At 43.8% G+C, this 24,903-nt stretch overlaps 1 protein-coding gene across 2 annotated transcripts in view; it reads right to left on the reverse strand.

Annotated features, from left to right (window-relative positions):
* Positions 1 to 24,903, reverse strand: part of btbd11b (BTB (POZ) domain containing 11b) — a 109,430-nt gene that overhangs the window by 3,383 nt on the left and 81,144 nt on the right. For both annotated transcript variants that reach the window (XM_084169037.1, XM_084169038.1), the window contains exons 4-16: positions 24,298 to 24,450; positions 23,628 to 23,790; positions 15,908 to 15,997; positions 14,219 to 14,320; positions 13,367 to 13,460; positions 12,983 to 13,118; positions 12,479 to 12,711; positions 9,765 to 9,943; positions 7,478 to 7,583; positions 7,020 to 7,122; positions 1,669 to 1,750; positions 1,374 to 1,442; positions 938 to 1,051 (exon numbers count right to left, since the gene is read on the reverse strand). In XM_084169037.1, the coding sequence (XP_084025163.1) occupies positions 938 to 1,051; positions 1,374 to 1,442; positions 1,669 to 1,750; positions 7,020 to 7,122; positions 7,478 to 7,583; positions 9,765 to 9,943; positions 12,479 to 12,711; positions 12,983 to 13,118; positions 13,367 to 13,460; positions 14,219 to 14,320; positions 15,908 to 15,997; positions 23,628 to 23,790; positions 24,298 to 24,450 (1,624 nt within the window). The remainder of the gene's footprint in view (positions 1 to 937; positions 1,052 to 1,373; positions 1,443 to 1,668; positions 1,751 to 7,019; positions 7,123 to 7,477; positions 7,584 to 9,764; positions 9,944 to 12,478; positions 12,712 to 12,982; positions 13,119 to 13,366; positions 13,461 to 14,218; positions 14,321 to 15,907; positions 15,998 to 23,627; positions 23,791 to 24,297; positions 24,451 to 24,903) is intronic.

Below are 24,903 nucleotides of genomic sequence, written 5' to 3' on the forward strand. Positions count from 1 at the left end.
TCGACATAACCTGAAAGGCCGCTCAGCAAGGAAGAAGCCACTGCTCCAAAACCACCATAAAAAAGCCAGACTACGGTTTGCAACTGCACATGGGGACAAAGATCGTACTTTTTGGAGAAATGTCCTCTGGTCTGATGAAACAAAAATAGAACTGTTTGGCCATAATGACCATCGTTATGTTTGGAGGAAAAAGGGGGACCTTACAAGCCGAAGAACACCATCCCAACCGTGAAGCACGGGGGTGGCAGCATCATGCTGTGGGGGTGCTTTGCTGCAGGAGGGACTGGTGCACTTCACAAAATAGATGGCATCATGAGGTAGGAAAATTATGTGGATATATTGAAGCAACGTCTCAAGAAGTTAAAGATTGGTCGCAAATGGGTCTTCCAAATGGACAATGACCCCAAGCATACTTCCAAAGTTGTGGCAAAATGGCTTAAGGACAACAAAGTTAAGGTATTGGAGTGGCCATCACAAAGCCCTGACCTCAATCCTATAGAACATTTGTGGGCAGAACTGAAAAAGCGTGTGAGAGCAAGGAGGCCTACAAACCTGACTCAGTTACACCAGCTCTGTCAGGAGGAATGGGCCAAAATTAACCCAATTTATTGTGGGAAGCTTGTGGAAGGCTACCCGAAACGTTTGACCCAAGTTAAACAATTTAAAGGCAATGCTACCAAATACTAATTTAGTGTATGTAAACTTCTGACCCACTGGGAATGTGCTGAAATAAATAAAAGCTGAAATAAATAATTATCTCTACTATTATTCTGACATTTCACATTCTTAAAATAAAGTGGTGATCCTAACTGACCTAAAACAGGGAATTTCTACTATGATTAAATGTCAGGAATTGTGAAAAACTGAGTTTAAATGTATTTAGCTAAGGTGTATGTAAACTTCCGACTTCAACTGTATACACACATTCTTAACTCACCTTGGTGTGGCTGTAGATCTCCACACAGGTTTCTGTGTTGATGTTCTTAGAGCAGATAATCTCACAGTGCCTCTGCAGCGCCTCCAGCTGGAAGAACTTGGCCGCTGACAGCAGCTACACACACCAGAAAAGAGGATAATTACAGCCTGGTACCAGATCTGTTTAGGCTGCCTTATCCTACTGTATGGTCACAATGACACAGCTCTCGGACCAGTCACCAGGCTAGTAAAATGACCCTATTATGGTTAAGTATGACATGTTGTTGGACTGTAATACTGCTCCTCACTAACTGGGACTGCACACCCTCTTGTATCAGGAAGTATCTAAATTGTCTTGGTATGTACACTGATGCATCTATTTATATTGGTCCAAGTCTTATTGCATCTTAGAAAACATGACTCGACTGACAACGTGGCAAATGGACTAACAGTCTTACCTCCATAACCTCTGTGTTTCTGATGTGCAGATGCTCTGTCCCACCACAGTAGAGGTATTGCATCACCAGCTGTAACAGTACAGATGAACTGACATTTACACAACGTTCACAAAACACAACAAACCTACCAATGGATTTACACTCTCATGGGAAAGAATCTGGGTATTTTTTTGTATGAACATTCCCTTTGAGAATTTATCACACCGTTGTCTGATTCATGTATAGATTTGATTAGATTGCAAGGGAAAAACATATGTCTAAGTTAACAGAATAGTTGTTTTCTCTATGAACGCACCAGGAATATGTTGTATTTGACGTGGCTGATTTCAATACATGTGTTTTCAGCAGCTGGTCTGTTCGCCAGTAGAGACTTAAACCTTAAGCAGAGAGAAAGAAAGACAGAGAGAGAATAAAAAAGAGATAGAGAACATGAGGAATTAGAAAATTGTCCACGGTTAAAATCACCGTAATAAACCTTGATTTAACCTTCATCTTTTCACTTACGGTCTTTACACTCTACCAATGAACACCGTAATCACTGTCATACAACGTATTTTACGGTACAGAGAAGGTAATGGTTCATATCCATTTAAACTGGTTTTTACAAGGCCCTTGACACACACCACCTCTCTACAGAACACGTCAACAAAGACTTGTTAAGGACATCCACCATCTTGTGACAAGCCCTCACTCATTGTGTGGCCAGTCATCCTCAATACCATGTGACAGACTCTGAAGTGAGAGTATTCTTAGGGTACCAAGGGCCAGAGAAAATGGCATTATGTATCAACGCACAGCAAATATGGACACAGTCTCCACACCTTTCTGCAGTTAGTCATATGTTTCATCATTGTGTAGCCGATGTGCAATCGCTAACTAGTTATGTAAGGGTAGTTGGAGATTTGTCTTCTGATAAATTAATGGTAAGTTTCGGCGTTCCTCAAGGTTCCGTTTTAGGACCACTATTGTTTTCACTATATATTCTACCTTTTGGTGACGTCATTCGGAAACACAATGTCAACTTTCACTGCTATGCGGACGACACACAGCTGTACATTTCGATGAAACGTGGTGAAGCGCCAAAATTGCCTACCCTGGAAGTCTGTGTTTCAGACATAAGGAGGTGGATGGCGGAACATGTATTACTTTAAAACTCAGACAAAACAGAGATGCTAGTTCTAGGTCCCAATAAACAAAGAGATCTGCTGTTTGATCTGACAATCAATCTTGATGGTTGTACAGTTGTCTCAAATAAAACTGTGAAGGACCTCGGCGTTACTCTGAACCCTGATCTCTCTTTTGACGAACATAGTTCGAATATTTCAAGGGCAGCTTTTTTCCATCTTCGTAATGTTGCAAAAATCTGAAACCTTTTGTCCAAAAATTATGCAGAAAAGCTAATCCATGCTTTTGTCACTTCTAGATTAGACTACTGCATTGCTCTACTCTCCGGCTACCCGGATAAATCACTAAATAAACTTCAGTTAGTGCGAAATACAGCTGCTAGAGCTTGACTACAACCCAAAATGTCGATCATATTACTCTACACTGGCTTCCTGTTAAGGCTTGGGCTGATTTCAAGGTTTTACTGCTAACCTACAAAGCATTGCTTGGACTTGCTCCTATCTATCTCTCCGATTTGGTCCTGCCGCACATCAAATCAAATCAAATTGTATTTGTCACATGCGCCGAATACAAGAGGTGTAGACCTTACAGTGAAATGCTTACTTACAAGCCCTTAACCAACAATGCAGTTTTAAGAAAATAAGTGTTAAGTAAAAAATAGATAACTAAAAAATAAAAATATCAAATAATCAGCAGCAGTAAAATAACAGTAGCCAGGCTATATACAGGGGGTACCAGTACAGAGTAAATGTGCGGGGGCACTGGTTAGTCGAGGTAATTGAGGTAATATATGTACATGTAGGTAGAGTTAAAGTGACTATGCATAGATAACAAACAGAGTGTAAAAGGGGGGGGGGGGGGGGGGGACAATGCAAATAGTCCGGGTAGTCCGGGTAGCCATTTCATTAGCTGTTCAGGAGTCTTATGGCTTGGGGGTAGAAGCTGTTAAGAAGCCTTTTGGACGTAGACTTGGCACTCCGGTACCACTTGCCGTGCGGTAGCAGAGAGAAAAGTCAATGACTAGGGTGGCTGGAGTCTTTGACAATTTTTAGGGCCTTCCTCTGACACCGCCTGGTATAGAGGTCCTGGATGGCAGGAAGCTTGGCCCCAGTGATGTACTGGGCCGTACGCACTACCCTCTGTAGTGCCTTGCGGTCGGAGGCCGAGCAGTTGCCATACCAGGCAGTGATGTAACCAGTCAGGATGCTCTCGATTGTACAGCTGTATAACTTTTTGAGGATCTGAGGACCCATGCCAAATCTTTGCAATCTCCTGAGGGGGAATAGGCTTTCTCGTGCCTTCTTCACAACTGTCTTGGTGTGTTTGGACCATGATAGTTTGTTGGTGATGTGGACACCAAGGAACTTGAAGCTCTCAACCTGCTCCACTACAGCCCCGTCGATGAGAATGGGGGCGTGCTCTGTCCTATTTTTCCTGTAGTCCACAATCATCTCCTTTGTCTTGATCACGTTGAGGGAGAGGTTGTTATCATAGCACCACACGGCCAGGTCTCTGACCTCCTCCCTATAGGCTTACTCATCGTTATCGGTGATCAGGCCTACCACTGTTGTGCCGTCGGCAAACTTAATGATGGTGTTGGAGTCGTGCCTGGCCATGCAGTCATGGGTGAACAGGGAGTACAGGAGGGGACTGAGCACGCACCCCTGAGGGACCCCCGTGTTAAAGATCAGCGTGGCAGATGTGTTGTTACCTACCCTTACCACCTGGGGGCGGCCCGTCAGGAAGTCCAGGATCCAGTTGCAGAGGGAGGTGTTTAGTCCCAGGGTCCTTAGCTTAGTGATGAGCTTTGAGGGCACTATGGTGTTGAACGCTGAGCTGTAGTCAATGAATAGCATTCTCACATAGGTGTTCCTTTTGTCCAGGTGGGAAAGGGCAGTGTGGAGTGCAATAGAGATTGGGTCATCTGTTGATCTGTTGGGGCGGTATGCAAATTGGAGTGGGTCTAGGGTTTCTCAGTTGGTGTAGCTCAGTTGGTAGAGCATGGCGCTTGCAACGCCAGGGTTGTGGAAATCGTTTCCCACGGGGGGCCAGTATGAAAAAATGTATGCACTCACTAACTGTAAGTCGCTCTGGATAAAAGCGTCTGCTAAATGACAAAGAAAATAAAAAAAATTATAATGGTGTTGATGTGAGCCATGACCAGCCTGGTGGTGGTCTGCCTGAAACATGTTGGTATTACAAACTCAGTCAGGGACAGGTTGAAAATGTAAATGAAGACACTTGCCAGTTGGTCAGCGCATGCTCGGAGTACATTTCCTGGTAATCCGTCTGGCCCTGCGGCCTTGTGAATGTTGACCTGTCTTACTTACATTGGCTACGGAAAGCGTGATCACACAGTCGTCCGGAACAGCTGATGCGCTCATGCATGCTTCAGTGTTGCTTGCCTTGAAGCGAGCATAGAAGTAATTTAGCTCGTCTGGTAGGCTCGTGTCACTGGGCAGCTCGTGGCTGTGCTTCCCTTTGTAGTCTGTAATAGTTTGCAAGCCATGCCACATCCGACGAGCGTCAGAGCCAGTGTAGTACGGCAGGTGTAGGGCGGCAGGTAGCTTAGTGGTTAAGAGCGTAGTGCCAGTAACCGAAAGGTCGCTGGTTCTAATCCCCAAGCCGACTAGGAGAAAAATCTGTCGATGTGCCCTTGAGCAAGGCACTTAACCCTAATTTCTCCTGTAAGTCGTCTCTGGATAAGAGTGTCTGCTAAATGACAAAAAAATTAAAAAATGTAGTACGATTCAATCTTAGTCCTGTATTGACGCTTTGCCTGTTTGATGGTTCGTCGGAGGGCATAGCGGGATTTCTTATAAGCGTCCAGGTTAGAGTCCCGCTCCTTGAAAGCGGCAGCTCTCCCGTTTAGCTCAGTGCAGATGTTGCCTGTAATCCATGGCTTCTGGTTGGGGTATATACGTACTGTGCACATCGATGCACTTATTGATGAAACCAGTGACTGATGTGGTGTACTCCTCAATGCCTTCGGAAGAATCCCGGAACATATTCCAGTCTGTGCTAGCAAAACAGTCCTGTAGCTTAGCATCTGCGTCATCTGACCACTTTATTGACCGAGTCACCGGTGCTTCCTGCTTTAGTTTTGCTTGTAAGCAGGAATCAGGAGGATAGAGTTATGGTCAGATTTGCCAAATGGATGGTGAGGGAGAGCTTTGTACGCGTCTCTGTATGTGGAGTAAAGGTGGTGTAGAGTTTTTTTTCCTCTGATTGCACATTTAACATGCTGGTAGAAATTAGGTAAAACGGATGTACGTTTCCCTGCATTAAATTCCCCGGCCACTAGGAACGTGTCCTCTGGACAGGAGTTATGTAAGGGTAGTTGGGGACAGGAGTTATGTATGGGTAGTTGGGGACAGGAGTTATGTAAGGGTAGTTGGGGACAGGAGTTATGTAAGGGTAGTTGGGGACAGGAGTTATGTAAGGGTAGTTGGGAACAGGAGTTATGTAAGGGTGGTTGGGGATAGGAGTTATGTAAGGGTAGTTGGAGACAGGAGTTATGTAAGGGTAGTTGGGGATAGGGGTTATGTAAGGGTATTTGGGGATAGGAGTTATGTAAGGGTAGTTGGGGACAGGCATTATGTAAGGGTAGTTGGGAACAGGAGTTATGTAAGGGTAGTTGGTGACAGGAATTATGTAAGGGTAGTTGGGGACAGGAGTTATGTAAGGGTAGTTGGGAACAGGAGTTATGTAAGGGTAGTTGGGAACAGGAGTTATGTAAGGGTAGTTGGTGACAGGAATTATGTAAGGGTAGTTGGGGACAGGAGTTATGTAAGGGTAGTTGGGAACAGGAGTTATGTAAGGGTAGTTGGGGACAGGAATTATGTAAGGGTAGTTGGGGACAGGAGTTATGTAAGGGTAGTTGGTGACAGGAATTATGTAAGGGTAGTTGGGGACAGGAATTATGTAAGGGTAGTTGGGGACAGGAGTTATGTAAGGGTAGTTGGGAACAGGAGTTATGTAAGGGTAGTTGGGGACAGGAATTATGTAAGGGTAGTTGGGGACAGGAGTTATGTAAGGGTAGTTGGGAACAGGAGTTATGTAAGGGTAGTTGGGGTCAAGGAGTTATGTAAGGGTAGTTGGCCTCACTTGCCATCAGATAGTTTAGGTGGAATTTATACCATATTTCTTACCCTTATCCAATCATTTCAGATCTACACAAGTCCCTAGTAGGGGGCAACGTAGGAATATGCCCAGATGCAGTTAAAGACCATCCTAGATTAGAAATCCTGAATGGAGAATCTCCATTGAAAGTGTGTTTTAGTCCAGGACTAGGCTTAATCTGGGGCGGCAGGTAGCTTAGTGGTTAGGAGCGCGTTGTGCCAGTAACTGAAAGGTCGCTGGTTCTAATCCCCGAGCCGACTAGGTGGAAAATCTGTCGATGTGCCCTTGAGCAAGGCACTTAACCCTAATTGCTCCTGTAAATCACTCTGGATAAGAGCGTCTGCTAAATGACTAAAATGTCCACCAGTGTATGTATGTGTGAGAGAGCAGTGTTCTGACCTGCCGGAGGCAGTGAAGAGCAGGACTTTGTGGGCGTAGAACGGCTTCCCCTCCACCAGGAAGGTCACATCTGACATCTCCTTGTTGTTTAGGAAGTGAGGGTCTGGAAGGCAGACAGATTCATCATCTATTTTATTGCAACTCACTTCTGAATGTCTAGTTTATTGTGGTCCTCTGTAGCTCAGCTGGTAGAGCACGGCGCTTGTAACGCCAGGGTAGTGGGTTCGATCCCCGGGACCACCCATACACAAAAAATGTATGCACACATGACTGTAAGTCGCTTTGGATAAAAGCGTCTGCTAAATGGAATATTATTATTATTACAATCTTTGGCCACTAAATGGCACATTTGTCTATGCTGATGTGAATCAGTGCAGTGTTATGTATGGAGTGCTCCATAGCAGAAATCTAACTTTTACTACTAAGTAATAAGACGTAATCCTTCTTCTCCTGCTCACCCAGGCGTGAGGTCTGTTTCCTCTTGATCTCGGCGAGTTTGGGGATGGGGTACGGCCCATAGCACTGGGTGAAGATCAGTGACAGCTGCTGGCTGATCACCTCATTCTGGAACATCACAGATAGGGAGCAGGTATTCAGGGGAGTTAGATATCAGACAGGTTTTATACACTCCATACATACAATGTAGATAAAGACAGATCCAGATATCTCCTACCACATTCGCTTCCACATTTTCCAGTAGGTCAAGTCACAAAGGCTGCTGACTAAACAAGCACTGGTGTTCACAGTCAATCAGTGAGTAGATTATATAGTGATGCTTTCAGAAGGATGAAAATAACATCTGCAGACAACAGAGGACTCAGGGTTACAGACCCACACTTGTTGATGGAGTGAAGAAAGCACTCATTTTGCAGTAACTATGATGCTGCTATAATGTACTGTGTGCCACACCAGCTTGAGAGACGTGAGACTTCTCTGGGGACAAAATAGGTCTCTCCTATCGGAGAGTGTGTCTGAGTAACTGTGTGTGGCTCTAGGGCCTATGTGGGGGAAGGGAGGGGACCGGTGCGCTGTATAGAACAAGTCCCTTGTATAGAACAAGTCCCATGTATAGAACAAGTCCCTTGTATAGAACAAGTCCCTTGTACAGAACAAGTCCCCTGTATAGAACAAGTCCCTTGTATAGAACAAGTCCCCTGTATAGAACAAGTCCCTTGTATAGAACAAGTCCAATGTATAGAACAAGTCCCTTGTATAGAACAAGTCCCATGTATAGAACAAGTCCCTTGTATAGAACAAGTCCCCTGTATAGAACAAGTCCCCTGTAAAGAACAAGTCCCCTGTATAGAACAAGTCCCTTGTATAGAACAAGTCCCCTGTATAGAACAAGTCCCTTGTATAGAACAAGTCCCATGTATAGAACAAGTCCCTTGTATAGAACAAGTCCCATGTATAGAACAAGTCCCTTGTATAGAACAAGTCCCCATTTCTCATTTCACATCCTGAACAGGAAAACATACACATCTTCTCTGTGTTACTCTCTGTTGTGCATCAGCCTGCCCTTTGTGTGTGTGTGTGTGTGTGTGTGTGTGTTAAGCAAGGAGGTGTGAATAGACTGGTACACACACACACAGTCTGGCTAGAGGAAGATGAACGTTCTCTACCTTGAAGTCACACATTATTAGCGGGAATATGACAGGACAAACAGTGACGGGGGTCCCTGGCGTCTCATAGAGATGGCATCACTGCCTCCGCCATAGATCAACCCTGACAGGGACAAGGGCAGCCGCTGGAATGGGACAGGAGAGGGCGGTGTGTGGCGGGGGCTCTGTGTGTGTGTGTGTGTTTGTACGTTCGTCTGTGTTTGTGTCCGTGTGTGTCCACGAGAGTCCACATAACTGTGTGTGTATGTGCATGTGTGTGTATGTGTGTGTATGTATGTGTGTGCGTGGGTGTGCATGGGTGTGTGTGAGTGCCCATGCACATGTGTGTGTTCATCTGCTCCCTCTCAGCAATAATGCACAAACTCAACTACATGACAGGCCAAAAGTTAGTTGATATAGAAGAAAAGGCATTCTACTGTTATAATATATTATTGAGATATTATGTTGGATCTAATGCTGCAGTGAATCTTGATGGGATAAAGAGAGACGGGTGGGGTTTGAAGAATGGGTACAATTTAGAAGCGGAGGGCATAAATCATAAATCAATGCACTAATTTAAATGGATTGGGCCTGGGGGGTTCCGCCAGTTATTGTGGAGCTGAGGGCTGCATTATATAATCACAATAAGACAAATAGGTTGTGTTCCAAATGGCACCCTATTCCCTATTTTAGTGTACTACCTTTGACCAGGGCTCATAGGAACGCAGAGGAGACTGAGCCAAGCGAGTGGGCCATGTTTATATAAAGGGAAATAAGAAGATCCATAGGTTCCTTCTTAAGGGTATGACCGTGAAGCTATCTTCACTGTCAGGAGAGAAAAGGAGACAGATATGGAGGTATAGAAGAACAGGGGATGGAGAGCGATGGCGTGTTGGGATCTGACAACATGCTTCACATTCCCCTCTGAAATTCCTCTTACATCTACGTTTATTTTTTATGTGACCAATTTCCCAATGCAACCAATTTCCCAATGTGGATACGGAAAAAAGCAGAATGTAGAAAGTTAGATATGTGCTCAAATAAATGTTGCCTTAAACATTATAATGAATAAGAGAGGGGACCTGATCCTAGATCAGCAATTGTCTGAGACACTTTTTGAATACAGGCCATGATATCCAGTCACCTTGCTGGCTCGTAGGATCTGAAACAAGAGTGGCAGTCCGTGGGTGATGAGCTCCTGTGTGTACTCCTCCTCCTCGATACAGCTGAACTCCTTGAGCAGCCCCTGGATCAGTGGTCTCCGGTGCTGCAGGAAACACGTCCGCAGAGACTCCAGCCAGGTGTGCAGCGTCCAGGGGACTCCTGAGATACATACACACACAGAGATGTTTACATCTACACACACACTTGACATCCCGCCAACGTTGAGAAAATACATTTTATATCGAAGTTGTGCCTGTTGTTCACATGTAAATCTGCCATTTCATTAGCTAGAATGTTCCTGCCTGCTTCCAACTCCTCCCGCCTGCCTACAATGATTGCCATTGTTAATATTGCCAGTAATGTATGTTGTCAATAAAACTATAATAACTATAATACAGGCTTTATGTGGGTGATGTGTGGGTGATTGAAGTGAGAACACACTAACAGAGCTCAGTGCAATGAGGAGACAAAAGGCAAAAACGCAAGGTTGTTACACAAACAGCCGGCCTTCATTCCATTGGACCAACAACAACAACAACACAGTTAGCTTCATTTGACTGGAATGAAAAACGAATGACCCCGGCTATATGGATCTCTTAGATTAAAATGTATAGGGTCAGACCTGAATGTATATCTATTATACTGACAAAAGGCTGCGCAGATCTATACTGTAATTACTGCATTGTGAAGACCTAAAGAATGTACATGTTGTTTACAAATATGCAGTTGACCTGAAACTAAGTCCATGGTTGATGAGGTGAACGTCTATATATCGTTCCCTGTTGCAAGTCCACAGACATGCAGTTGGCAACTCGACATGTTACTGATCTGATCTAGTTTATTGAGCCTCTATACCAGAGGAGGCTGGTGATGGGAGGACGGCTCATAGTAATGTCTGGAATGGAATAAATGGAATGGTATCAAATGCATGGAAACCATGTGTTTGATATGTTTGATACCATCCATTAAGTCCATTCCAGCCATTAACCTGTCCTCTGAGTTAAAGTGCCACCAGTCACCACTGATCTATACTACAGTGGCTTGCGAAAGTATTCACCCCACTTGGCATTTTTCCTATTTTGTTGCCTTACAACCGGGAATTAAAATGGATTTTTTGGGGGGTTTGTATAATTTGATTTACACAACATGCCTACCACTTTGAAGATGCAAAATATTTTTTATTGTGAAACAAACAAGTAATAAGACAAAAAAACTGAAAACTTGAGCGTGCATAACTATTCAATACTTTGTAGTGCCACCTTTTGCAGCAATTACAGCTGCGAGTCTCTTGGGGTATGTCTCTATAAGCTTGGCACATCTAGCCACTGGGATTTTTGTCAATTTTTCAAGGAAAAACTGCTCCATCTCCTTCAAGTTCGATGGGTTCCGCTGGTGTACAGCAATCTTTAAGTCATACCACAGATTTTCAATTGGATTGAGGTCTGGGCTTTGACTAGGCCATTCCAAGATATTTAAATGTTTCCCCTTAAACCACTTGAGTGTTGCTTTAGCAGTATGCTTAGGGTCATTGTCCTGCTGGAAGGTGAACCTCCGTCCCAGTCTCAAATAAATGTAAATCTCTGGAAGACTGAAACAGGTTTCCCTCAAGAATTTCCCTGTATTTAGCGCCATCCATAATTCCTTCAATTCTGACCAGTTTCCCAGTCCCTGCCGATGAAAAACATCCCCACAGCATGATGCTGCCACCACCATGCTTTACTGTGGGGATGGTGTTCTCGGGGTGATGAGAGGTGTTGGGTTTGTGCCAGACATAGCGTTTTCCTTGATGGCCAAAAAACTCAGTTTTAGTCTAATCTGACCAGAGTACCTTCTTCCATATGTTTAGGGAGTCTCCCACGTGGCTTTTGGCGAACACCAAACGTGTTTGCATATTTTTTTCTTTAAGCAATGGCTTTTTTCTGGCCACTCTTCCATAAAGCCCAATCCATAAAGCCCTCCAATCTCCGCTGTGGAGCTTTGCAGCTCCTTCAGGGTTATCTTTGGTCTCTTTGTTGCTTCTCTGATTAATGCCCTCCTTGCCTGGTCTGTGAGTTTTGGTGGGCGGCCCTCTCTTGGCAGGTTTGTTTTGGTGCAATATTCTTTCAATTTTTTTATAATGGATTTAATGGTGCTCCGGGGATGTTCAAAGTTTCAGATATTTTTTTTTAACCCAACCTTGATCTGTACTTCTTCACAACTTTGTCCCTGACCTGTTTGGAGAGCTCCTTGGTCTTCATGGTGCCGCTTGCTTGGTGGTGCCCCTTGCTTAGTGGTGTTGCAGACTCTGGGGCCTTTCAGAACAGGTGTATATATACTGAGATCATGTGACAGATCATGTGACACTTAGATTGACACAGGTGGACTTTATTTAACTAATTATGTGACTTCTGAAGGTAATTGATTGCACCAGATCTTATTTAGGGGCTTCATAGCAAAGGGGGTGAATACATATGCACGCACCACTTTTCCGTTATTTATTATTTATAATAAAAAAATTATTTAAAAAATAATTTCACCAATTTTGACTATTTTGTGTATGTCCATTACATGAACTCCAAATAAAAATCCATTTAAATTATAGGTTGTAATGCAACAAAATAGGAAAAACACCAAAGGGGATGAATACTTTTGCAAGGCACTCTATATACTGTAGATGGACTATCCCAATAAAGTGTTACTAAAGTATGTACTAACCCAGGCTGCGTATGTCAATGGTGATATCCACGTGTCCGTGTTCAGAGCTGTGGTACATGGCCTCTTTCAGGGCCTTGAGCTTGGCCTTGCCTGTCCGGACCAGGTCCAGCTGGGAGGGGTTCCTCTCCTCCAGGCCCCTCTCTTCCTCTGTCCCCTCGGCAAGGATCTCCTCCAGAGACAGCACGTCCCCTTTCCCCTTCTCTGTCTGGGACAGCAGCTTACGGAACACGTTCCTTTACAGGGAGGATAGCAGACAGAGATATGTGATAGTAGTGATAGTGGTGATAATGTAGTGATAATGCATTGATGATGTTAAATGTATGGTGACGTGTGTGTGTGGGAGGGGGGGTGTGTGTGTTCGCACGTACGCATGCGAGAGAGAGAGAGAGAGAGAGAGAGAGAGAGAGAGAGAGAGAGAGAGAGAGAGAGAGAGAGAGAGAGATGTTTTCTCTCTACCTATAGTTTCTTACTCACGTCGTGTGTTGTGAGTGTAGTGAGTGTTACCTGTGTCCGTGTGCTGCAGCTAGACTGTAGGAGTTCATGTCTCCCTGAGGGGCAGTAGAGATGCCGTTACGATACACGGTTCCCACCATGGGGTCTGCTCCTCTCTCCAACAGCAAACTGACCAGCTCAAAGTTACCTGGGGAAGAGGTAAATACATTAGTTGAGGGTCAAGTTGAGCTGAAAATGTGTGTATGAAGGTGGTTTATTGCTGATGTTGAGTGCATGTGTGTGTCTATCCATGAATGTGGGCATGAGGCTGTAGGTGTGTGTTTATGTGTGAACATCTCCGCTAGTGTGCCTATACCTGCTAGGTGTCTGTGTGTGTGTGCATGTGTATGCTAGATCTTCTAGAGAAAAAGGCAACTTGCTATTCCAGTAGTGTACCTGCAGCGGAGGCCAGCTGTAGTGGGGTCTCTGTGTAGTTCTCCATGCCATCCTGTAGGGAGCCCTCTACGTTTGCCCGGGCATCCAGGAGCAGCTATGGAGGGCAGGGGTGAGGCAGCTTAGGGAGGGTTCTACCCCAAAAACTAAATGTGCATTTATTCAACCACAAATGGTGTTTTTCTGCTTTCAGCCCATGTGATTTCCATGTCCTTCCAGAAAACCCTCCATGAGGCTGTGGAAAAAGTGCTGCTACACCTTTTCATCTGAGATGTAGAACTAATTAGTTCTAGCAGTTCAGTGGAAAAATCATTGCGATGTTGGTCCATTGTGCTTGATAACCATTAGCAACGGGGACAAACAGATTGTCCTGTTTCCACTAGGTTAATGCAGTGTGTGCCACGTGCACACTGAAAGGAGGAAGTAGAGAATCAGCTCGTACTTCTCTGACAATAAAATGGGACAAACACTCCTAAATGTATTGAGTGTTTCCATTTTAACCAGTTTCCATTGAGTTTTCAAGCTCAGTTCACTCAGCATTCAATAACATTCAATAGAGACAACATACTTAGGATTAAGGAGAAAACACATTTTAGCCGTTATTATTACCATTTACAAGTCATGATAATAATAACCATGACACCAGGATTGGGGTCAATTCCATTTCAATTCAGTCAATTCAGGAAGTAAGCCAAACTTCCAATTCCAATTTTTCTCAATGCTTTTCAAATTATTTTATTTTTTGTTAACTTCCTGAATTTTCTGAATTTCCTGAATTAACCGCCACCCTGCATGACACAATGAGAGGTGAACAGACATAAAACACAGTGAGGTGAAAAAGGATGACGTCACTACCTGCACGACAGGGACATGTCCGTGTAACACGGCGAAAGTGAGTGGTGTCCCCAGACGCGTTTCGGGGTTGACTGAGGGGTGCTTGTGCACTGTGTTTGGCACCTGGGAAGTCATTGGGGAGGTTCAGGGGAGAGAGATATAAAGCCATTAAAATGCTAGTCTATGCAGCAAAGACAAGCAGCTAAAGGGTGGAATCTAAAGGAGAGCTTGGTCGTATTCATTAGGCACCAAACAGAATAAAACATACTGAAACAGGAAGGCTTACTTGGACTTGTCCAATAAGAAACTTTCATTTCTGTTTTCCATTGGGAAACCTTTCAAAAATGTTGTCTGTTGCTTGCTCTAATGAATACGACCCTGAGGTAACTAGCAAAAGCGGACATCCTGCACACAATAGCCTGACTTGTTTCTAACCAACTCAATAGATTCCATATAGTTCTGTCTAGTTCTGTCTAGTTCTGTCTAGTTCTGTCTTGTCCCGCTTAGTCCTGTAGTCCTCTTTGATACTTTAAACTTTCCACTCTGTTCCAGCCCTGGTCTGTCTGGCAGGGATAGACGTGACTCTGAGTCCAAGGCTGACCTAAGGTGACCTCAGTAACTAGACAACATCTCCTCTCAGGCAGACAGTCAGTTAGGGGCTGAGACACCAACTGGGAGCACATGAATGTGAGGCTGTGAGCAGAGACCCGTGAACGAAGCACACAAACTCATATTCCCTCGAGAATCTCACAGAGCCTCTGAAGCAAAGAGACTCGTTTCAAACTTTTCTCTAATTTACTTTCCTCAAATTTACTTTACTTTAATTAACTTTTCCTTAATTACTCTGAGGATACACAGAGGCAGAAGTAACATTTTTAATTAATGTTTAATCTATTTGACTGGTGTGTGTGTGCTTCAGAAATACTGGAAAAACTGGAAGCAACAAACTTCCTAATCAATCAAATCAGTCACATGCTCCATTTAACTTTATTGAGATGAATCATTGCTGCATTAACAAAAAGTTATGACCTCACTGCGATGATAATGAGTATGATAATGAGCATGATAATGAGCTGTCAAAATAACGAGTTTTCAGCCTCATGGGATGTTGTGTTGAGTACTTTGTTCTGGGGTTTATCACTATTATAGCTGACATGAACTCTGGCGTGATGGCTGGTGGGTTACACATGCATGAGGTGATTAGCCAAGGCTAGGACCAACAGGCATAGGTCACCATTACATGTAAGTAGGCTACAACCAAAGAACCCCCTAAGCTTACCAGGGGCTCCTTGAGAAATGACTCAAAAATATTAGTACAGTATTTAACGTTCTCTTTATCATTCTTCGTATCAAAGGTACAGCTAAAAGGTGAGCTTACAGTTGTATCTGTGTAATTACATTGTAAATTGTGTTTAATTATATTTTGTATAGTAAACAGTATGGTGGCCCGTGCCTCATAATAATGACCTTTTACACACTATACAGACAGCATGGCAACAGGAGAGGAGGAGTGGGGACAGATGAGGGACAACACAACCTGGGTTTTCTCTTGTCTCACACCACATAAATTAGCCTGATCCCAGATATATTTGTGCTGTCTTGTCACAACATCAAAATGACCAGATGAGTTGGCAAGACAGCACAAACAGATCTGGGATCAGGCTACACACAAATCATTCTACACAACATTGTGTTGTCATCATCACTGACCTCACTGTTGATGTCGGCTCCAGCGTCAAGCAGCATCTGGACCATGGCTTCATCCCCTCTCACACAGGAGTACATCAGAGGGGTCATTCCCTGGTAGATTAATCACACAGGGAGTCAGAGGTAAGATTATTCATTGGTCACCTTACAGTTAGGGTGGACTGGTGTTTTGTTTGACAGATATTCCAGATGTTCAGGGTTATGTGAGTTGAATAAAGCAGATGTCAAGAAGATGTCAAGGACATCATTTTTGTATGACAGTGTATTGCTGCTTTACACTGTCTTTATACTGTGAGTTAATACTGTGTTAACCCGCTGAGCTAAAGCCTAGGCATTAGCTCGGGGAGATAACACAAGTCTTCAGGTCTCAGGCAAGGTTACTCATCATGCAAATGTGGTTCACCGAACCACCTCCCTTAGATGAGCACAGGTCGAAGCCATCAACACATGGCAACAATCCTCAGTTTGACCGGTATCTGACTTCTTGGATGTGCTCACAGCTCACTTGGACTCCATGTTTGAAAGTTCCCTTCCAGCCACTTTGATTAACTAGCATGTGGAGTGGGTCATGGAAAACTCAGAGGAGTAGTGTTCCGTAGCTCTAAGTCACTGGGAACAGCCAGCGTTTCCACTAGGCTACTAAGTCAGTCTAAACATCAAAGAAACACAGTCTGAAGGGAATGTGTTGGGTTCCTCAGCTCAGAACAGCCTAGAACTAAAAACTGGGTTTCCATGAAAAATGAATGTGGCTGGTACATTAGATGTGTGTGTGGGGGGGGGGGGGGGGGGGGGGGGGGGCGGTTGCGTGTGTGTGTGCATGCGTGTGTGTTGTCCCAGTGGGCCAATGTGTTGGAGGACAGAGTGGTGGCAATATTTAGTTTCACACGTTAACCACAAAGTAGGAAAACAAAGTTTACCTCAATGGACCGTAAAGGAAATCACGAATATCATGGATATTATTGGAACTAGTGGATATATGGAAGCTTAAATATCCTGACCTAGTAAGATATACAGTACCTTCAGAAAGTATTCAGACCCCTTTACTTTTTCCACATTTTGTTACGTTACAGCCTTATTCTAAAATTGATTAAATTGTTTATTTTCCTCTTCAATCTACACACAATACCCAATAATGATAAAGCAAAAACTGTTTTATATATATATATATATATAATTTTTAAAAAAATAAGAACGGAAATATCACATTTACATAAGTATTCAGACCCTTCACTCAGAAACTTTGTTGAAGCACCTTTGGCAGCGATTACAGCATTGAGTCTTCTTGGGTATGATGCTACAAGCTTGGCACACCTGTATCTGGAGAGTTTCTCCCACTCTTCTCTGCAGATCCTCTCAAGCTCTGTCAGTTTGGATGGGGAGCGTCGCTGCACAGCTATTTTCAGGTCTCTCCAGAGATGTTAGATCGGGTTCAAGTCCGGGCTCTGGCTGGGCCACTAAATGACATTCAGAGACTTGTCCCGAAGCCACTCCTGCGTTGTCTTGGCTGTGTGCTTAGGGTCGTTTGCCTGTTGGAAGGTGAACCTTCGCCCCAATGTGAGGTCCTGAGCAGGTTTTCATCAAGGATCTCTCTCTGTACTTTGCTCCGTTCATCTTTCCCTCGATCCTGACTACTTTCCCAGTCCCTGCCGCTGAAAAACATCCCCACAGCATGATGCAGCCACCACCATGCTTCACCGTAGGGATGGTAACAGGTTTCCTCCAGACGTGACGCTTAGCATTCAGGCCAAAGAGTTCAATCTTGGTTTCATCAGACCAGAGAATCTTGTTTCTCATGGTCGAAGAGTGCTTTAGGTGCCTTTTGGCAAACTCCAAGCGGGCTGTCATGTGCCTTTTACTGAGGAGTGGCTTGCGTCTGGCCACTCTACCATAAAGGCCTGATTGGTGGAGTGCTACAGAGATGGTTGTCCTTCTGGAAGGTTCTCCCATCTCCACAGAGGAACTCTGGAGTGACCATTGGGTTCTTGGGCCCTTCTCCCCCGATTGCTCAGTTTGGCCGGGCGGCCAGCTCTAGGAAGAGTCTTGGTGATTCCAAACTTCATCCATTTAAGAATGATGGAGGCCATTGTATTATTGGAGACCTTCAATGCTGCAGACATTTTTTGGTACCCTTCCTCAGATCTGTGCCTCGACACAATCCTGTCTCAGAGCTCTACGGACAATTCCTTCGACCCCATGGCTTGGTTTTTGCTCTGACATGCACTGTCAACTGTGGGACCTTATATAGACAGGTGTGTGCCTTTCCAAATCATGTCCAATCAATTGAATTTACCACAGGTGGACTCCAATCAAGTTATAGAAACATCTCAAGGATGATCAATGGAAACAGGATGCATCTGAGTTCAATTTCGAGTCTCATAGCAAAGGTTCTGATTTTTGGGGGGGTATAAATTTGCAAACATTTATAAAAACCTGTTTTCACTTTGTCATTATGGGGTATTGTGTGTAGATTGCTGAGGATTTTTGTTTATTTAATCAATTTTAGAATAAGGCTGTAACTTAACAGAATGTGGAAAAAGTCAAGGGGTCTGAATACTTTCCAAAGGCACTGTACATTTCAGAGGATCAATCAAGCTTGTCGTCTTGAATACTTTTTTATCAAATCAAATCCAACTTTATTTGTCATATGTCATTCTCGCTGGCACCAAACGTTTAAAAAGTGTTGATAGGGGACAGAATGTAGTCGGACCATCAAATAATTGGCATATACATTACTCTTACAGAATTTCCACGTAGGCAAGGATATTGGAAATGTAATCAAAGCCTATTGAATGACAACTTGTTTTTAACCAGGACAGAAGAATTTATAACTGACATAACATAGGTACAGCAGATTCCCTTATTGTATTGGACACTTTTAAATGTGCCTTTAGAGGCCATGCAATTCAATACTCATCTTTAAAACAAAAGCAATTTAGGTCAAAAGAGTTCATATTAACAAAGGAAATAGAGGGACTAACAGTACAGAAAGATAGTAATAAAAACAGTACCATAGAGGCACAGAAAGTTAGAGGAAAAACAAAAAGAAATGGAGGAACTTATTCAAGAAAGATCTAATGTAATATATTATTTAAAAAATAAGCGAACTGGATGGAATATGGGGAAAAAGCACCAAATTATTTTTCTATCTACAAAAATCTAAACACAAAATGCAACAATTTCAACAATTTTACTGAGTTACAGTTCATATAAGGAAATCAGTCAATTGAAATAAATTCATAAGGCCCTAATCTATGGATTTCACATAACCAGCATAAGGAGCACCTGTGTAATGATCATGCTGTTTAATCAGCTTCTTGATAATCCATCCACTTGACGGGTGTGGCATATCTTGGCAAAGGAGAAATGTTCACTAACAGGGATGTAAACAAATTTGTGCACACAATCTTTTTCCCTTTATTCAGATTACAACCTCTCATTTTCAGTTATTTTGCTGCGAAGAGACAGAATCATTAGATTATTTGTTTTGGTACTGTCCATATGTAGCTTGTTTTTGGTCGCAGGTTCAGGAATGGCTGAAGAAGAATGTTTAAATGTTTAAAAATAATTGCAACATTTACCTGGAGCTATCTCTGCAAATAGCACTGCTGGGTGATTTGAAAAGTCGTAGTCAATCGATCAATAATATAATAATACTCTTAGACAAAATGTTGATCTTTAATTTACAATCTGTAGAAACTATGATAATAGAAAGGTTTAGAACTTTTGTGAAACATCACAGCACAGTTGAAAAATATATGGCAAATAGAAATAGATGGGAGGGGTTGAGTGGAGCTGAAGGGTGGGACTAAAAATAACAAGATAACTAATGTAAAATATGCTGTGTCTGTAAAATGTATATGGGTTCAGAACTTTTATGAAACATCACAAAAAAATATATATTGCAAATAGAAATCAAAACTGAATACTGTTCAGAGATAGATGGGAGTGGTTGAGGGTAGCTGAAGGATGGGACTAAAAACAAACAAAAGATAACTCATGTAAAATACACTGTGTCCGTAAAATGTATATAGTATGTACAGTGGGGAAAAAAAGTATTTAGTCAGCCACCAATTGTGCAAGTTCTCCCACTTAAAAAGATGAGAGAGGCCTGTAATTTTCATCATAGGTACACGTCAACTATGACAGATGAATTTAGAAAAAAAAATCCAGAAAATCACATTGTAGGATTTTTTATGAATTTATTTGCAAATTATGGTGGAAAATAAGTATTTGGTCACCTACAAACAAGCAAGATTTCTGGCTCTCACAGACCTGTAACTTCTTCTTTAAGAGGCTCCTCTGTCCTCCACTCGTTACCTGTATTAATGGCACCTGTTTGAACTTGTTATCAGTATAAAAGACACCTGTCCACAACCTCAAACAGTCACACTCCAAACTCCACTATGGCCAAGACCAAAGAGCTGTCAAAGGACACCAGAAACAAAATTGTAGACCTGCACCAGGCTGGGAAGACTGAATCTGCAATAGGTAAGCAGCTTGGTTTGAAGAAATCAACTGTGGGAGCAATTATTAGGAAATGGAAGACATACAAGACCACTGATAATCTCCCTCGATCTGGGGCTCCACGCAAGATCTCACCCCGTGGGGTCAAAATGATCACAAGAACGGTGAGCAAAAATCCCAGAACCACACGGGGGGACCTAGTGAATGACCTGCAGAGAGCTGGGACCAAAGTAACAAAGCCTACGCACTACGCCGCCAGGGACTCAAATCCTGCAGTGCCAGACGTGTCCCCCTGCTTAAGCCAGTACATGTCCAGGCCTGTCTGAAGTTTGCTAGAGTGCATTTGGATGATCCAGAAGAGGATTGGGAGAATGTCATATGGTCAGATGAAACCAAAATATAACTTTTTGGTAAAAACTCAACTCGTCGTGTTTGGAGGACAAAGAATGCTAAGTTGCATCCAAAGAACACCATACCTACTGTGAAGCATGGGGGTGGAAACATCATGCTTTGGGGCTGTTTTTCTGCAAAGGGACCAGGAAGACTGATCCGTGTAAAGGAAAGAATGAATGGGGCCATGTATCATGAGATATTGAGTGAAAACCTCCTTCCATCAGCAAGGGCATTGAAGATGAAACGTGGCTGGGTCTTTCAGCATGACAATGATCCCAAACACACCACCCGGGCAACGAAGGAGTGGCTTCGTAAGAAGCATTTCAAGGTCCTGGAGTGGCCTAGCCAGTCTCCAGATCTCAACCCCATAGAAAATCTTTGGAGGGAGTTGAAATTCCGTGTTGCCCAGTGACAGCCCCAAAACATCACTGCTCTAGAGGAGATCTGCATGGAGGAATGGGCCAAAATACCAGCAACAGTGTGTGAAAACCTTGTGAAGACTTACAGAAAACGTTTGACCTGTGTCATTGCCAACAAAGGGTATATAACAAAGTATTGAGAAACTTTTGTTATTGACCAAATACTTATTTTCCACCATAATTTGCAAATAAATTCATTAAAAATCCTACAATGTGATTTTCTTTCCTTATTTTGCCTGTCATAGTTGACGTGTACCTATGATGAAAATTACAGGCCTCTCTCATCTTTTTAAGTGGGAGAACTTGCACAATTGGTGGCTGACTAAATACTTTTTTTCCCCACTGTATAAGCTGGAAGTAGAAGCCTACTGTAAGTGTTGTTGTCCATTAGTTTACTCCAATTAGAGGAGGGGTGGTAGGGTTAGGGGGAAATAATATAGGAAAATACACTGCTCAAAAAAATAAAGGGAACACTTAAACAACACAATGTAACTCCAAGTCAATCACACTTCTGTGAAATCAAACTGTCCACTTAGGAAGCAACACTGATTGACAATAAATTTCACATGCTGTTGTGCAAATAGAATAGACAACAGGTGGAAATAATAAGCAATTAGCAAGACACCCCCAATAAAGGACTGGTTTTGCAGGTGGTGACCACAGACCACTTCTCAGTTCCTATGCTTCCTGGCTGATGTTTTGGTCACTTTTGAATGCTGGCAGTGCTTTCACTCTAGTGGTAGCATGAGACGGAGTCTACAACCCACACAAGTGGCTCAGGTAGTGCAGCTCATCCAGGATGGCACATCAATGCGAGCTGTGGCAAGAAGGTTTGCTGTGTCTGTCAGCGTAGTGTCCAGAGCATGGAGGCGCTACCAGGAGACAGGCCAGTACATCAGGAGACGTGGAGGAGGCCGTAGGAGGGCAACAACCCAGCAGCAGGACTGCTACCTCCGCCTTTGTGCAAGGAGGAGCAGGAGGAGCACTGCCAGAGCCCTGCAAAATGACCTCCAGCAGGCCACAAATGTGCATGTGTCTGCTCAAACGGTCAGAAACAGACTCCATGAGGGTGGTATGAGGGCCCGACGTCCACAGGTGGGGGTTGTGCTTACAGCCCAACACCGTGCAGGACGTTTGGCATTTGCCAGAGAACACCAAGATAGGCAAATTCGCCACTGGCGCCCTGTGCTCTTCACAGATGAAAGCAGGTTCACACTGAGCACGTGACAGACGTGACAGAGTCTGGAGACGCCGTGGAGAACGTTCTGCTGCCTGCAACATCCTCCAGCATGACCGGTTTGGCGGTGGGTCAGTCATGGTGTGGGGTGGCATTTCTTTGGGGGGCCGCACAGCCCTCCTTGTGCTCGCCAGAGGTAGCCTGACTGCCATTAGGTTATCGAGATGAGATCCTCAGACCCCTTGTGAGACCATATGCTGGTGCGGTTGGCCCTGGGTTCCTCCTAATGCAAGACAATGCTAGACCTCATGTGGCTGGAGTGTGTCAGCAGTTCCTGCAAGAGGAAGGCATTGATGCTATGGACCGCCCGTTCCCCAGACCTGAATCCAATTGAGGACATCTGGGACATCATGTCTCGCTCCATCCACCAACGCCACGTTGCACCACAGACTGTCCAGGAGTTGGCGGATGCTTTAGTCCAGGTCTGGGAGGAGATCCCTCAGGAGACCATCCGCCACCTCATCAGGAGCATGCCCAGGCGTTGTAGGGAGGTCATAGAGGCACGTGGAGGCCACACACACTACTGAGCCTCATTTTGACTTGTTTTAAGGACATTACATCAAAGTTGGATCAGCCTGTAGTGTGGTTTTCCACTTTAATTTTGAGGGTGACTCCAAATCCAGACCTCCATGGGTTGATACATTTGATTTCCATTTATCATTTTTGTGTGATTTTGTTGTCAGCACATTCAACTATGTAAAGAAAAAAGTATTTAATAATATTATTTCATTCATTCAGATCTTGGATGTGTTATTTTAGTGTTCCCTTTATTTTTTTGAGCAGTGTATATAAATATATAAATATACCCCAAAAATATATGGGGGATTGGAAATGATGCAGACAATTACACTGATAGAAGCCACAATCTATATTTTAATTTACACCCCCCCCACCCCACTCCCACACCAAAAAAAGTTTTGGGTCAAATTGAGTTGAGAATGTGGGTGGGTGGTTGGGGGTATGGGAAGGTGTGTGTATATCCATTGAGGTGTACATGAGGCCGAAGGGGTGCATTCGTGTGTGTAAGAGTGTGAGCATCTTTGCCAGTGCTGTAAGTAACATAAGTAAAATCCTCACATCATGTGTGATACACAGATTCAACAGGCAGTGTGTGTGTGTGTGTGTGAGAGAGAGAGAGAGAGAATGTGAGTTTTTTCATGTGTGTGCGTGCGTGCATTTGTGTGTGTGTGTATGCGTGTGTCTAACTAACCTGTTCACTCATGCTGTTGATGCCGTCAGGCCCCAGCAAATTGACAGCCTGTTTGACCAGGTCGGTCCGGCCACAGTTGAGCATACGGAAGCCCAGGTCCTGGAGGAACTTAGCCTCTGTGGATGCTGCATCCAACTTCCGGGACGCACAGAAGTCATCTGTCCTGGTAGGGAAATCACAGGAAAGGAAATCAATTAGCAGAATTTAGAGTTACAGTCAGCTCCCTATCAATCCTCTGTCATTGATTCTGGATGGAAATGATTTACGTGTTAACTGATTAGTGTCAATGTGAGGACAAAATGCTTACTGTATGAGGGTATCCTGTGTGTGTGTGTGTGTGTATATGAGTGTGTGAACACACGCATTCGTCCATCCCTGCGTATGTGCATGTGTGTGTCTCTGTTTGAGTTCATACTGAGCGTGTGTGTTTAGAGCCTGCATATGCGTGCCTGCGTGCCCTGTGTGTGTGTATGTAATAATAATAATAATATGCCATTTAGCAGACGCTTTTATCCGAAGCGACTTACAGTCATGCGTGCATACATTTGTGTATGGGTGGTCCCGGGGATCGAACCCACTACCTTGGCGTTACAAGCGCCGTGCTCTACCAGCTGAGCTACAGAGGACCTATGTGTGTGTGTGTGTGTGTGTGTGTGTTTCCATGCCGTACTTGAGCTGGCGTGGTTCGCAGTCCACCCCTGGCAGCAGCAGCCTGGCGGCCTGCCGGACATCATCACTGTCCACTGAGAAGCTGCGGCGGTGCTCTGCGTGGGCCACCGACACTCTGAGCCACTCCATCAGAGGAGGCAGAACCAGGAACGGCCTGCAGGGGGAGACACACACACAGGAGTCATCAATATCAGCTATGGACTGAATGGTACAGGTAGAAGTTGTCTGGTTTCGGTACAACTTAGCTTACAGAAATTAGAACCATTACCATTCAAAGGATCGGGGGTGGGGGGACGCAAAACTTACTTGAGACCTGTGTTTTAGAGCAAAGCTATGCTATTCCTCCTTCTCCTTTATTCAGAGACCCTAACAGCTGGTTCCCATTTCACTAACAATTGTATTTGTTCCTTAGAGGATGGAAACAAATATTAATATGTATCTGCACCTGTTTGTCATTATTATTAATATGAATATACATGTAATGTTAATGTTGAATAATATTGATGTGACTCTCTAGGTCACTGCTTGATATCTCATACAGGATTGTTCAATGTCTTGAATGTCCTTGACCCCAGCTTCAAGCCTTTAACTGTAATAGCTATATGTC

This window comes from Coregonus lavaretus (assembly GCF_964263955.1).
Source record: "Coregonus lavaretus genome assembly, chromosome: 9".
Taxonomy (NCBI): Eukaryota; Metazoa; Chordata; class Actinopteri; order Salmoniformes; family Salmonidae; genus Coregonus; species Coregonus lavaretus.